This window comes from Micropterus dolomieu, linkage group LG18, assembly GCF_021292245.1.
Source record: "Micropterus dolomieu isolate WLL.071019.BEF.003 ecotype Adirondacks linkage group LG18, ASM2129224v1, whole genome shotgun sequence".
Lineage (NCBI taxonomy): Eukaryota > Metazoa > Chordata > Actinopteri > Centrarchiformes > Centrarchidae > Micropterus > Micropterus dolomieu.
The window spans coordinates 29426309-29441458 of NC_060167.1; the positions used below are offsets into that span (position 1 = coordinate 29426309).

Genomic DNA, 15150 nt, shown 5'->3' on the forward strand with positions numbered 1-15150 from the left:
AGCTGACCTCTGTGACTTGTGTTTACTGACACCCACCAGTACTGTCCTCCCTACCACCACCACCACCGCTGCTGCTGCTGCTCCCTCCCTGGGGTAAACATAACAGAGATAGTCGATTCCACACTGACTTCACTTGGCTCAGACGCCTGAAGGTAGAGATGGACAAATGCACTTTGTTCAAAACTAAGGCGCTGTGCAAGCTGACACTCTCTGCCGGCTCTATTGACAGGATAAAACTGTTATTGTTGTCCTGTACTCTAAGCCTTGCTATATTGTCATTTGCACATACTACAGTTTCTCTTTTGTCTGTGAGTAGCATACACCCACATCCTCGTGCAAAAGCTGCACTCAAAAACTAAAATAACAACTTTAAACCCACAACACAAAAAGTAATTTGATCCACTCCAGTGGACAGGACTTGGCGTAAGGTACCTTATAATGGGAATCACACCGGGCCACAAGTGAAATTGTCCATACTTGTCTCTTAGGGTTTACAGTAATCATCAGCTAATCTGGCTCGTTTACAGAGCCCCGAGGAACAGAGCTGGTTTCCCCTTTGAGTTACCTGCCAACATAATGTGACTATCTCAAGTGGTGTGGAAATATGCAACCTAGGTGTTTTAAAAGATAATTCAAAGCCATAAAGCCATTCCCTTTGAAAACAACAAGATTGCGGGTCCTTAAATCTTGACCGATAAGGTTTGACGAAGATAACAGAAGCAGACTTGGAGCGAGACAGTGCTCATGCAGGACTCTATCTTTGCACAAACCAAACGGTTAAGGGCAGCTGTTTCAGACGGGACATTTGTCCCACAGCAGCTTGTCCATTGTCCATGAGGACAGGAGAAGCAGTGTGTGTCTGCATACATGCATGATAAATAGCGTCTGCACTTGAACTTGTCTAAGTGGTGCTTCAGGGCAATGAGGCTACCCGGGCACAAGTGCTGTTATTCATCTTTTTAGAGGACTTTTTAAAAGTTGCATTCCTCACTTCCCAGGGGAAGATAAACTGCTTAACACAGGAACCTAGGAGCCAGAGAAGTCTTTGGGTCTTTGGTCTTTAACCCCACATTTCCAGCAACACACACAAACAGATGCTGAAAATAAGACCCCTAATTGTCACAGAACTCACAATTGCCACTGGACATCGTGGTTGCAAATACACAGCGGTGAGAGACTAAACGCTGATTTGGAGGACAGAGAGTTGTCTTGTCTGTAAATAAATTGTGTCATTCCGCTTGATAAGTGCTGGAGTTCCTTAAACATTGGTGGATGTTTCATAAAAATGTCCCCAAATTGGCTCATTTCCTAAATGCGCTGGCAGACAGGGTTTCAACTGTTGTCAGCCTTCTCCTGAGGAACCAGAGCTTAATTTACAAGAAATGTAATTTATGAACTTTGGCTAGCAACACAGAAACAGGAATTAGAGTAATACCTGACATAAATCTGACTGAATAAAGCAGAGGTTTATTTGTTATGACATGTTCGGGTGTATTTGTTTACTCGCCCTGAAGGGACAGTTTGTTCATTCTAACATTGGAAACATGAACACATTAGAATACACATGTCTAGTACTCATGTGTCAGAAACCATGAAAGATATCAAAACTGATTGACTGCAAACGATGATGAGCCGTGATTATATTTCTAAATTAATCCAACTTCCAGGCAGACTGACTTTAAATTAAGATACATTATTCTAGGAATTTGATAAATAAAGGAAATTGTTTCTGACACATAAGACATGACCATTTTAAGACACAGAGTTCTTGTTATTATCCACAATATGTCAACGTGCCCTTGAGCATGTTACCACCCCCAGATAAATAACTGTCCCACTAACAGAACACTGAGTGTGTCCGTCTTCTTGCAGTTGTCATTACACCTGTTAAACTGCTGTAAATACAAGTCAGCAAGTCTGATTAAACAAGTTTAAAAAAAGAAAAGCATCATCACATAATGCTGAAATAGACAATGGATTCTATGATAAATACATCTGTATAAATCACCCATGGCCACTCAATTAAGAAACCATTTCGCCTGCTGTACTGTGCGTGAAAGATGGGGGGAAAACTGAATTCGTGAATTGCATAAACAACCCTAATCAAGTTACGACGTGATGTGTGAGGACTATCTGAGCAAACAGTGCCGGTGGTTTGCTGCTCCATTAGTTTCCAGAGTGGGGTTCAGGGACCTCCGGGGGACTTTAATAGGGTAACAAGGGGGGTCCCTCAGCAAAAATCTGGAACAGATTCATTTTACTTTTAAAGCTTACCCACTAAAGAAGTTACTGTTATGAAGAAGAATTTAACACAACTGCTCTGAAGGCTTGCTTCTCACTCCCTGTTACAGTTGACAGATAATTATGCAGCTCACAGCAGAACCACAACAATATTCTCAGACGGGATTCCTTGAGCGAAAACCGTATCAACAGGGGTATCTACACGCTATTTATTTGTGTCTGCGGCAAAGTTTGAAAGTTTCTATGTCACTGTGTACTTTTCTTTTCTTTACAAGCGCTATTACCCCGTTATGGACTGGTCAATAAATAGGCAAGGGCAACTAAGCGCTTTACTTACAAGGAAACAGTCCGGACGGGAAGGTCCAGAGGCGTAGCTGTCAGCTCCAGATTACTACAGTCCACAGAGTCTCCGTTGCAGGTACAGTTCTGGGCACATGGCAAGTCTGAACTCAATCCATAACTGATAAACAGTTCGACCGACAAAATAAAATAAAAAACACAACGAGAAACACATCCAAATCGTCCCAGGGACGCCGCCATTTTGTATCCAGTTTTATTAGCGCGGCCGCTGAGCTGTCTCCTCGTACCCACAAACTGGAATATTAATGTGGCTTCTGAGAGACTGAATGCCTTTTAGAGCATATTACTTGTCTTCTTGCAACACATAGGCTACTACGAAGAACTGTGGGGCAGTAAAACGTTTTCCATCCCGACAACAAGAAGTCATTGAGGACACAAGTTCCCAGTCCAACTTTCCTCTGGTGTCCGACGCGGGCTAAAAATCAAAAGGTGATTCACAGATTAACTAGCTGAAGTATGCTACAGCGAACTTCTAACTTATGTCGCCCTGAACTTGAATTTAAGTCGCAAGAGCGTGTTCATAAAAGGCTAAAAACTACTTAACGATACCATAACTGCTTCAGGTGACGTGTTTTGAAAACATGCAACAAGCAAAATGTTAATTAAAGGACAGTGCGCCCGAAGAGCTCTCAAAGTAACTGTTGATCAACGGAGCAGCAGCACAACTGTGTAAAACTTTGAAAAACGTTTACTCTGATACTTCTGACGGGGTTAGAAAATGTCCACCACAAAGTTGAAGATGTAGCAAATAAGTTAACGTTAAGACCCGCAGGAATAGTGCCGATAACTCCAGCGTTGCTCTCTCTTTCTCTTTCTCTCTCTCCCTCTCTCTCTCTCTCTCCCTCTCAAGCCGAGTGCAGCACGTCGTCCAGGTCTCGCCAGCACTTCACCGCTGCAGTCGAATAAATCCAACTTTGAAATACACACAGCCCTTTCCAGAAGAACTCAACCAACAGCTTGTCAGGTGCGGTCTGTGGTCACAAAATCTCGACGATCCGATTAATAGCAAAGTCCCACTCCTTTTGCCCGTGTACCACCACCGTGAGTTTTTTCCTCTCTTGACTTACTTTTCCTTTTTTCCCCGGTGATCGTTCCGTAGTCCCACGTTGGATGCACAACAGCGATAACAGGGTCCTCCCATGGCTCGCTGCGATTGGCTGTTGCGGTTTGATGGGCGGGTCGAGCCCTAAGCTGATTGGTCGTTACGGGTTCTCCGTGCACCGCGGACATGGAGAGCATTTGAGCGGCTGTCAGTCAGCGGTTGCTGGCCCCGCCTATGTTTCCCACCCCGGGGTGTGAAACCGCACCACCTCCTCTCACTCTCACTGCTTCTTAAAGAGACAATCACTGGGATCAACCTCTGTAATCGCATTATAACAAGCCATAATAACATAATTGCTTTGAATGCCACAACAATGCCATTTAAAGTGTTTGTTAGTAAGACTGAAATCAAGATTTACATGTAGGCCTAAAGGAAAAAGTCAGAGAGGAAGTAACAGACAGCACGCTAGATGTTTCCTCCAATCTAAATACAGGAAGTTTAAAGTAGAAAGCGTGTCTTGTGTCTTGTGTCTTGGCCTGAGTCTAACACTCTTATTAATTTTTCCATCTATAACTATTGTATTAGTAGGTGTGCATCCACAAATTGATTTTAACCTCACTCATCAGCTCTGTAAACGATCAACTGTTGCATGTATTTACAGTCAGTCGGCCTACCTACATACTTTTAGGCTACTTTACTTGAATAAGTCCATTTTTGTTTCTTTATACATCTAATCTAACTACATAATGTATCACTATAGATTAAGCTACACATCAGAAAATAAAGGTGTGGTTAATTTTAATTACTTTATCAACTGCAACATAAAAGTGGTACTGTATGTACAATCATCTATCAATGATTATAATCCTATGATATAATATAGTAGACTCCCCGCACCCCACAATACAGTGAAACTGCATGTGTTTCACAGTGACCTTTTTATTGTGGCCAGCCTAAGACACACCTGTGCAATACCCATGCTGTCTGATCAGCATCTTGATATGCCACACCTGTGAGGTTGATGGATTATCTCGGCAAAGGAGAAGCGCTCACTAACTAGATTTGTGAACAGTATTTGAGAGAAATAGGCCTTTTGTGTACATAGAGAAAGTCTTAGATCTTTGAGTTCAGCTCATGATGAATGGGTGCAAAAAACAAAAATGTTGCGTTTATTATTTTGTTCAGTGTATGGATTAAGTGTAACTGCAGGTTAAGTTTGTAAGTTAAAGTGATATCTAGTGGTAAGGGTTGTGAATTGCCACAAGTTGCCACAAATTGCTCACTCACCGCACCCCCCACCCAAGAAATTATATCTACTGAATTATTCAGCAAAACCATATGTTATTGCGAACATTATTTTTAATTGTTCATCAAACAACAGCAACATCAAAATCTTTATACAACACTGAAAACATAGTTATGGATCTTATATTGCATTTCTGTCAATAAATCCTCAGAAATATTACACGCTGAACCTTTACATTATTCTGAAATGGACCGTTCTGCTTAATGAGTCTGAATCCACAACCTTTACTTGTAACAGAGTATTTATAAACTGTCATAACGCTACTTTTACTTAAGTGAATTATCGGAGTATATCCTTCACCACAGACTATTTATGACAATTAATTCAATGTGGCCACAAACTGTTCACTTTGCCACATTCTGAAGAATTTCCTTCCCATGTTTTCTTAAGAAAATGTTAACAGATGGTTAGGTGTGTGTGTGTGTGCGCGCGCAGTGCATGTCAAAAAGGCTGTAACTGCTTTATATCTTCTCTTGATGTGAGCCTAAATTCACCTCAACAACTCAAAATGATCTGTCAAATCTGTCAAACTTCAAACAACTACAACTGGAAATGGAAAATACACAGATAAAGTACAGGTACCTCAAAATGTGCTTAAGTAAATGTTTTTAGTTACAATCTTCCCAGCAGTATTTGAAGTAAGTGACAACATGTTTACCAAATACGCATTTCATTGATAATTATATTCCAGTAATGTGCTCAGGCACATGATTGTGTGCTAACTAAGTGTGCATACTTACGTGTGCAGACACACCCATGCACGTGTGTCTGTGTGTTTTGTGCATCCAGACTGATCGTTTCACCATCTGAGCGTGCCCTGTAATGGCCACATGATAGCACAAAATCCTTACCAAATGTTGAAGTCATGTTCGCCCGCTGTCTCAAAAATGCACATCTGTGATAAATCAGTGGTCCTGTCAGCCTCCTGGCCCCATGAACACTTTTTTCTCATCACATTTTGTTCCTGGCACTGACAGGTCATATTGATTGACTTGGACAGAGCTATTGTGATCATTTTGCGTTGGGAGATGTCCCAGATTTCATTGCTATTAATCACGGTAGCGAGGACTGAGATATTCACACCTGCATCACTGCAGGCAGTTTAGTGGCATAGTTCCTTTTCCAGTTAACAGGCGAAGGTTTCACGTTGCATCGTGAGTGTGTGAGTGAGCACAGTAGCCTACAGGTGAGGCCTCCAGCTCTCAAAAGCAAGGAAAATATCTGAGAAATGAGACCCTGTTAAAACATGACTTCACTGAGGATGGAAAACTGAGTAATGGAGGATAGCCATTTTCTATAGTTTGTCCTGAAATCATGTTACTTTGAGACTTGGGAATTGTTTGGAGCTGTAAAATGATTTGAAAAGAATACCCTTTTAAAGGTTCTAGGAAATTCAAAAAAACATTCATAATAGCAAAGTATAACTTCAAAAATCAAAAGTCTATCAATCAAATGGCAATAAATTGTGTATCATTATGTTTGTTTTAAAAACATAAAACGCTTCTTACTGCTTGTAATAGAGCATGGTTTGACTGATTGTTATTTGTTTTATTTAAGCCCTGAGATTTCATACAATATAAATATCCGGTAAGTTAAGCTGCTGTTTATTTAACAGGCATATTTCTGTGCAGTATGTGGTGTAATGCAATATTAAATCACATTTTTTGTGTTTCTTCCAGCATACCATCTACCAAATTTACATCTATTAAGAAAATGATATATTCAATTACCAAGTTTTATACATAGTTTTGGATTCCTTGAATTGCCATTTCATTTTCACTTTCAGGCCTTCTTTAATTTATTCATTTAACCTTTATTTAACCAGGAAAGTCCCATTAAGAATCTCATTTTTAAACGGACAGCTTCTGTGTCCTGTATATATCTTCAGTACAAGTTACAAGTGACAGGAGGTCGACAATTACAGCAATCACGAGAATGTTCAACCCTGTGTTTTGATGTTCCTTCAACAGAAAGGGTATGTGGACCAGGTACTTTGGGGTTTTATTTTGAGAGGACTGTTGACATGTCTTTTAATGTGATTTATTTGGTGGATGACCTGCTCTGGATGACTTGGCACACAAATAACTTTACTAATGCAGCTGGCAAATTCCAGGTTAAATTTTCACCAATATGCCAAGCTCATGGTTAAAGGGTCAAAATGTGTGCACATTTTGGTGGAAGTTTGTAGCTTGTTGTCTTTGTAAATTTAGCCTAATTAACATAAACCAGTTTCCTCTAGCAACATTTGATTAATAAACTGTTATCTATAATATATATAATAATAACTAATATGTTTTGTTTTGAAAATGAACATTTCTTCCCACTGTCACTATGACCAAATGTTGTAGTGCAATTTATCTGATGAAGTCTTACTGATTTTCTTTTTGATTGATTTTTAATTCAAAGATGATTTCAAGTTTTAAATAGTTTTACTGACCATTCACATTTTTATTCGATCACTGTATACATAGCACTGAGCAGTGCAAAGTGAGCTAAGTCTTTTAGATAGTTTCTTTCCTTGAGGACCCAAACAGTGACAGGGATATTATTATATATATATATAATTATTATCTATGGATTGATTTATAATTGGAGGAACAGAGAGCCCTTCAAACAATTCACATTGTAAGGAAAGCATTAACAGGGTTTGCTACCATAACTGCTCTGCTCTTCATACTCACCCTGCACCCATTCTCCTGTGCACCACTGTGTGAAGTTGTGACTGATGAGAAGAGTGGACATGAGTCTGTCATGAGAGTGCATTGTAAAGAGGATAATGACTGCACCAGATGACCCCTTCTCTTTCTTTCTTTTTTTTGTGTAGATGTTTTTAACACTGGCCATATTGGTGTTTTCACAGCTGGAATTGAATTAAAGTTTCATTGCAGACAGGTCTAAAGATTTTGGAGCGGCTATGAGAAAAGGGAAAGCAGTAGCTTCATAGGTGTTCTTGATGAGTTAACTACATATTGTTCCCATTTTGCTTTTTTTTCCTCCTCTGTGCTGCAGGGGTAACATGATGGCGGTGGAGATGTAGAGAGGGCAAGATAGACGTGTAAGGCCTGGAGCGATTCATCACGCTCGTCTTACTGGAATCTTCAAAGATAAGAGACCATCTGCTGCAGCTATTCGTCAACTATAAAATGGAGAGGCGTGAAACCCGGCCAACTCAACATACTGAGGCTGGATGGCTAACGGGTGTTGCAGGAGCGTGGAGATGCTTTGTTAATAGGAAACAGGAACAGTTTGGGCATTTCTGTCAATACCAGGCTGCCTGCTAAGTGGCGTGATGTGTCTCCCTGTGCAGGGAGGGGGGAACGCATAGTAAAACAGAGGCAGAGAAAAAGAACAGGATAACACGCGCTGTGATAGGCCTCATGGGCAAGGGGCCCAATTTTGCATGTATACAAATCGTCCAAAAGACAAAAGACTTTTTGTCGTTCCTCTATGACTTCATGGTATATTCACGATTTCCATGGGACCACGAGACTTCTGTAGGGTTTGATCAGAGTGACTATGAGGAACGATACTCACGAGCAGTGTTGGGCAGTACCATCTTATTTAATAATGTGTTTTAGTAATGTGATTACTTTTTTTTCACTACCGAGTGGTACAAAGGATTGTAATTTGGAATTCAGTAATTACATTACAGTTAGGCTACTAATTCCTGTAACTATATGGGGGTCGACTTGTTCACTGTCTTAACAGGCATTTAATGCATGGTTGACATCAGTTTGGTCTAACACACTGCATTTAGGATTTGTTGTTAGGTTTAATTTTGACCATTAAACAGGATGTGGCCCTTACCTGAATCCCTCAGTCGCTCCACTCTTTCCCCACAGCATAGCTCACACTTGCCGGGTGGTTGGGGCCAGCCCGCTCTGGTCCTCTTCTCGTGTCACCATCCCTACACTGAGCTTGCCGTTGGTTTCAATTCATTTAGGTTAATTAACAAATCAATTCAGCCAGAAACTAAACCAAAATACTTAAAGGAAATGGTCCCTCTCTCTCTCTCTCTCTCTCTCTCTCTCTCACTCTCTTTCTTTTTTGGCACCTGCCCTCTGACAGACTTATATTAGAGAACCTCCATCTTGTTTGGCAGCCAATCTAATGACAAATCCTAACCATGACACCAGTAACTCCAAGGTTGTTGTATTTACATGTTGTGTGTTCTTAGCTGGTTTGCTAACACGACCCACTGGGAAGCTTACATTCAGGAATCACCTGGCTATGTTCAGAGTTGGAGTTTGTGTAAACCATGCAGCTTTACTGTGAGGATGGGCTAACGTTAAGCTAGCTGCCAGTAAATACTTCCAAATCGTAGGTTGCCACCACACTGTCTCACTTTATTTTTCTACTTCTTCTTCTAAATAAAGCATATGTGTTGGGAGGATTTGGAGTTGTTAAAGCAACATTATGCCCACATTACCGGGGGCAGAACACGATTGTCAGAACCGCTGACTTACTTTTGTTGTTTTCACCATTTACTAAAATATAGCTTTTTTACCAGGCGAGGATGAAAATATCTGTCTGTAATGGTAAAATAAATATGTTAATGTACATTGGATTTATATTCCTTAGCTTCTGACCTTTCAAAGGAGACCAGAGCATCTAGGCCAAATGGTTGAGGAGTTATTCCTGATTAATTTTGGGAATGTTATTTTAGGCGTTTTTCTTTGAAATGGGGCAAATAGCTGGCAGTTTCCAACCTGTTAAGGTAACAGCCTCAAAATAATTATGGTACACTGACTTGTAACAAGAAGAATGGCGCTTCTTTCATTCCCAATCGATGCCCAGAACGCCTGTTCTTGCAAGGTGCGATTTGTATTCACGACAGTGATGTAAAAATGATTGCACTACTGTAGGGACACCAGTTCAATAGGGATTTAGAGGCACCTTCCATGGAGTGGATGGATGAGTAACAAAAACAAATTAGGTAAATAACCTTTTCAGTGAGCAACTGTAATGAGCAGTTGATTAGATTTTCATAGTAACTTGCGCAAGACTGCTCATGAGGATCAGATATTTCACCCAGGTCATGAACTGAACAGCTGTAAATGGAGGAGGTGAAAACAAAATTATGTCTGAATAAACAAGGCTCAACTGTATGGCTGTGTGGCTGTTAGTATTCAACACAACCACATGATCTGCAGGTGTCCAAACACCACAGCTCTGGCTTTTCTTCTCCCTGTATTATTTTTTTAAATTTATATTTAAAGTGTGTGCCAACATTTACATTTCTCATCCGTGTTTGTCTAATAAAGGGAGTGAATCAGGCTGTACTCTGCCAAGTTGCTGTCAGAAGTTAAGGCTTACAGCTTGGCAGCCCAATGGCAAGTGACTAGAGACAATCCATACCAGCTCCATAACCTGTTCCATCCCGAGGTGGGCGTGGTTCGAGGTGCTCACCCTGTTTGTTATGCTTACACCTCAAGCCGCAGTGTCAGCCACAATGAAGGTATGCATTGTTGAAAGAAGGGCCAAAATGGCAGTTAGTTTCCACGTCCTTTCAACAGGTGTTTACTTGTGCCTACATTGCTCACATCCTCACCCCGCGAAGACAAAGTTGAAGCCGTGGCTTGTTGGTTTACAGCTTCTTTGACAGGCAGGGTGGGGAAGGGTGACTCTCTTGTGTATTTGGCTATGGTTGTTTTAATAGGCCTTGTCAATAGAATATTTCATAAAAGAAGCGATGGCCTGGAACAGTTTTTGTTCTGTGCAAGGAGAGGAATGTGCTTGTTTCACTCTTTGAAAGGTGACTTCTGTGTGGCACGGCTGAGGCAGCCAAACAGCTTTTTGTCTGCCAGCATTCTTTGTTTCTGTTTTTAGTGTGAGTGGATTTGTACCAAGAAGGCATCTCATTCTGTCTTTTGTCTTTGTCTCCCACTCTTACTCTCTCTTTAGTGTCTGAAGGGGTTTAAACACATCTTTTGTTGTTGTATAGAATATAATTATCGCTGTTGGAATGATTAAACCCAATGCCCTTTCTGTACTCAGTCTACATGTTTTACTCTAAAAGCTTCCATTAGAAAATCCATTTTGCTACCAAGTGTTTTCCACTGACTTTATTTAGACCCATGAAATATAAAATCACTACACCTACCTTTGACCTGTCACATTTCATGGTTGGTTACACACAGGCCCAGCGTTTAGACATCCACTGAGTGGTTTAATTAGCCAGCTAAATCAGAATGGTTCGCTAGTCTAAATTCAATTAGGTCTTCAAACACGCTCAATGGCACCACAAGCCAGAGGTGGAAAATTCAATTTATTTGAAGTAACTGGATACCCTTTTACTGCACGGTGGACCATATGGCCTCACCCTTGGTGTGCCTTGTACATGTTTACAAGCAATCCAGTGAGCATCATTACATTATCTTAAGTGTGTTATTAACTGTGGAAGAAACGGCAATTACATTGGTGTGTTAACTGATGCCACAAATAGTGTGTGTTTACCAGCCCCTGGCAAAAGAGGAAAGGTTCAGAGAAACATTTTTCGCTTGGACACAAACGTTTTCCCTCTGAACCACACACAAATTGCTGTGATTCAATAAAAAAGTTCACTGGATTTGCACTTGTACATTTAATAAAAACTTTAATTGGTGAGCTCTCCCTATAAATATTCTAAAGCAGGCATACACAACACAAACATACTTAAAAAGTGAAACCACCCAGTAGACTAATGAACATAAGACTGGCGTTCCATTAGTGTGGAGAATGAATCCATATTAATCAAGCCTTTTCTCTTTCACTAACCTGCTTCTCTCTCCACTCACGACGCTGCGGAGGCCAACTCATTAGCGGAAGGCTTTGGGAACTCTTGTATAGCTATGTGGAGTACAAAGAGAGAAAAGGGTGATCCCTCCTTTTACTCTGTGCTCCCTTGCTCCTGACAAAGTAGGGCCTTGGTGAATAGTGGAGGCGAAAGCAGAGCTGAATGGAGCTGGAGGAGTGGGGCTCGCTCATGCAGAGAGCTCCCAGCCCCTCTATACCTGCCCTGGAGAAAAGAGTGGCCAGCTGCTGCTGCTGAGCCTTTTTCCCTGGCTTCAATAGAGACCTTGTGAAAGGAGCCCGGACAGGGTAGCTGAATACAGAGAGAGAAAGTGAGGAATGGAAGTTAGGGATGGAAGGAAGGAAGAAAGGCGTGGGGGGGGGGGTGAAGGAGTAATTGGGAGAAAGAAGGTTACAGAGTTTGCATAAGCCCATCGTTATGTCCCCACTGTGGGTAGAGCTCTTGGGGTTGGACTGTGACAGAGAAGAAGAGCAGCTTGGTTTAATCAATCATAATGGAAATTAAGCATGTTATAATGAAGCTGCGGGAGAAGTCACTTATTTGGGCAGTTCAAAGGAGAGATTGACTTTGGAGCTGGGATCTCTGTATGCAGGCCAAATCAAGCTTGGCTCCGACAGAAAATAAGTACTCTAAAGAGCTTTCAAATGCATGCCTGGTACAGTAGTAATGATATTCACGCAGCACATTTCTCAGTGCTTTTATCCAAGGGGCTACTTGGAGATTTTTGTGCACATATCCTGGTTGTGAAGCTATTTTTGAAATCATTTTTAAAGTTCAATTGTCTCCATGTTATCTCTGTCTTTTATCTAACACACCTCCATCCCTCATTAACCCGTGTCTTGGTCTTTCGAGTTTCCACAATTCGAATGGAATTGGACTGCTGCAGTCACAGCTGCTAAGCTTATGTCAGCTTGTTTTCCTCCCTTGTACTTTTCTCATTCCTTCCCCTCCACCCCCCACCAGTATCTGCCTCCCTCATTTTACCCGTGGACTGCTGCTTCACCTCCTTCCGTTGCCTGTACCTCCCTTTTTTATGCCAGTTTCTTCGCTCCTTTCTTCGCTCCTTCCCCCCTGCCTGCCCCCCAGGCCTCTGCTGCTGCTAATAGGATAATGGCTGCCATGTTATGCACACTTAAGACCCACAGAGCAGCACTGAGGGCTGTGTGCATGTGTGTGTGCGCCTACCTTCTCAATCGGGCTGTGCGGAGTGCAGGATGTGTTTAAAAGTATGTAAAATTCTTTGCAGGGATCGCACACGGAGTGAATTTCTACATCACCTCCAAAGTAAAAATTAAGAAAATTACACACACTTACCTTTTACATTCAGGATTCCTCAGGGCATTAAATAGTTTAACGTCTGCAGAGACAAAGCTTTCGCCATTTTCTACCAAGGCTTTATTAGAAGCCCAGTTAAGGGCGCTTAACTCCTCATCTTCAGACATTGAAGTACCCACCAGTCACCATGGCCACTCAGCCCTCAGCTTACTGTGTCATTGGGAAGTTCCTGTATGAATTGACTGAATAGTTTCTTTAAACATTTCCAAATACAGAATGTAAAAATCAGGAATAAGTTAAAGTATATCTAGAATATTTGTTCTTTGTTATTTATCCCCAATTTAAAATAAAACAACTTCAAAGAATCTTTAAAGGTAGATAAGAAGCTGGATGACAAATTGCTGACACATTTTTACAGACAGCATTGAATGATGAAGCAGGTGAGCTAGAGAATGATTTATAGTGTATTGAAAATATACTGTTTTCTATTTATCTGCATCTATTTATTGGAAAACGGGTGGACGATAACAGAAGGCCTTTTGAGCTTTCCTGAGTGAGGGCCATGTTTTAAAAGTGCTGTTCAAACTACTTAGCAGATGTTCACTGCTTCTGATGTACGTCCAGTTCCTTTACAACGTAGGGGAGCTCTCGCCACACAACTGAGCTTTGAGGCCCGCAAGCCTTCCCAAAACACTGTCAAAGTTAGGCACAGGTATGAGGAACTCAGGGAACAAGTGAAAGAGAAAGGTAAAGTGAGATCTCCCTCTGCTAAAGTTTTCTCCCCCAAAAACAGAGCGAGCACTGGAGATAAAGTGGAGCCAGAGCAGAGCCAGAAACTGTCAGGGCTTTGCATCCAGCTGGAAAAGTTCTCGATGGACACTCATAACAATTTTTGCATGCACCTCCACTTTATTCTTTGGAGCTGGTGCTGGAAGAATGCTGGAGTTCAAGAAATCAAACACAGTGAACTGAACTCTCATCAAGAGCTTCACACTTAGAGCCAAAATACAAAGGAGCGCACACACTCGCATAGACACACGCAATGTATGAGCGTGTGCATGGGTGAGCATACTCTTTCACACACACACACACACACAGATAAGCACAGATTAACATCTAATATTACACATCTTCACAGTGTCTTCCATGCGCTCCATACATTCCAAAAACCTAATCCTCTACTAGCTGGTAGCTTTAGGCATGATGCAAAACGCCACAAAACATTCCATGAATTAGAAGTTTCTCTGTGTTTTTTTTTTTTGGTGGTTGCTCAATATGCACTGTAACTATGAAACACAGAGCAGATGTCCGGGTTCTGTGGAGGAGGAGAGGCATTAAAATCAAATTAATAATGAGATATGGACATCTGAGACCCATGTTATAAACATCGCTTTATATCACGGCTGAAGTCATTCAACAGGTTGCATTTTTATCCTCATTAGCTCATTGCAGCCGCTGACAGCAATGGATTGACATTCATGCAAGTCTGGATCTTTTCCATCTTGACTTAACTCCTGCAGATCAGTTTAACCTTTTGCACTCTAGACATGACGAGGTGATTAGTTTTGCTGGAAAGGTGCTGCTACGTGTCAAATTTGCCTGATACCCCCCCACCCCACCCCATCCCCCCCTCCTGTACTGAATTTGCTGTGCTTATTTAGTGTGGGCACCTCTGGCAGTTTGAGGCCAGGAGCGTGACGAGGCAGATGCACCACAGTTCCGCATGTCTAACTCTAACCAGACACTCAAATTTTCTCTCTGTCTTTCTGTCAGTTACATGCTTTATATCCTTCCCTCTTTCTTTAAATCAGTCTCTTTGTATGTTCAGACTGATTGCAAAGGTCTAAAATGCTAAAATATAAAGTAAACAATGAAAAAGAGAGATACATAATTAATACTAACAATTTAAAAACAAACACAGCAGAACAATGTTCAGCACACCTGCATTTTATCCTTTTTGAACACCAGTCCTGTGAAACAATCCAACATTTTGAGTGTGTCAGCCTCCGCCGCTGGATACTTCAGCTTGTACAGGGAGAAGTCAGACTGTGTCCTCAGAATAATCTGTTTTTTGACACCTGTGAGAAACCTCCAAGTCAAACACACCAAGGCTGATTAAAACATGACCATAAC

The 15150-nt window shown here is 41.4% G+C and overlaps 1 protein-coding gene and 1 long non-coding RNA gene across 3 annotated transcripts in view; one reads left to right on the forward strand and one right to left on the reverse strand.

Annotated features, from left to right (window-relative positions):
* lrig1 (leucine-rich repeats and immunoglobulin-like domains 1) overlaps positions 1–3874 on the reverse strand; it is a 39076-nt gene extending 35202 nt beyond the window's left edge. The window contains exon 1 of one of the 2 annotated variants that reach the window (XM_046075872.1): positions 3669–3874. In XM_046075872.1, coding sequence (XP_045931828.1) covers positions 3669–3742 — 74 coding nt within the window. In that variant the 5' untranslated portion in view covers positions 3743–3874. The other variant, XM_046075871.1, reaches the window with a different exon arrangement.
* LOC123987205 lies at positions 2774–9272 on the forward strand. Its single transcript, XR_006829065.1, has 3 exons — positions 2774–3030; positions 3452–3565; positions 7959–9272. It is a non-coding gene; the product is annotated as an uncharacterized LOC123987205 (long non-coding RNA).
* Positions 9273–15150: the final 5878 nt, after the last annotated feature.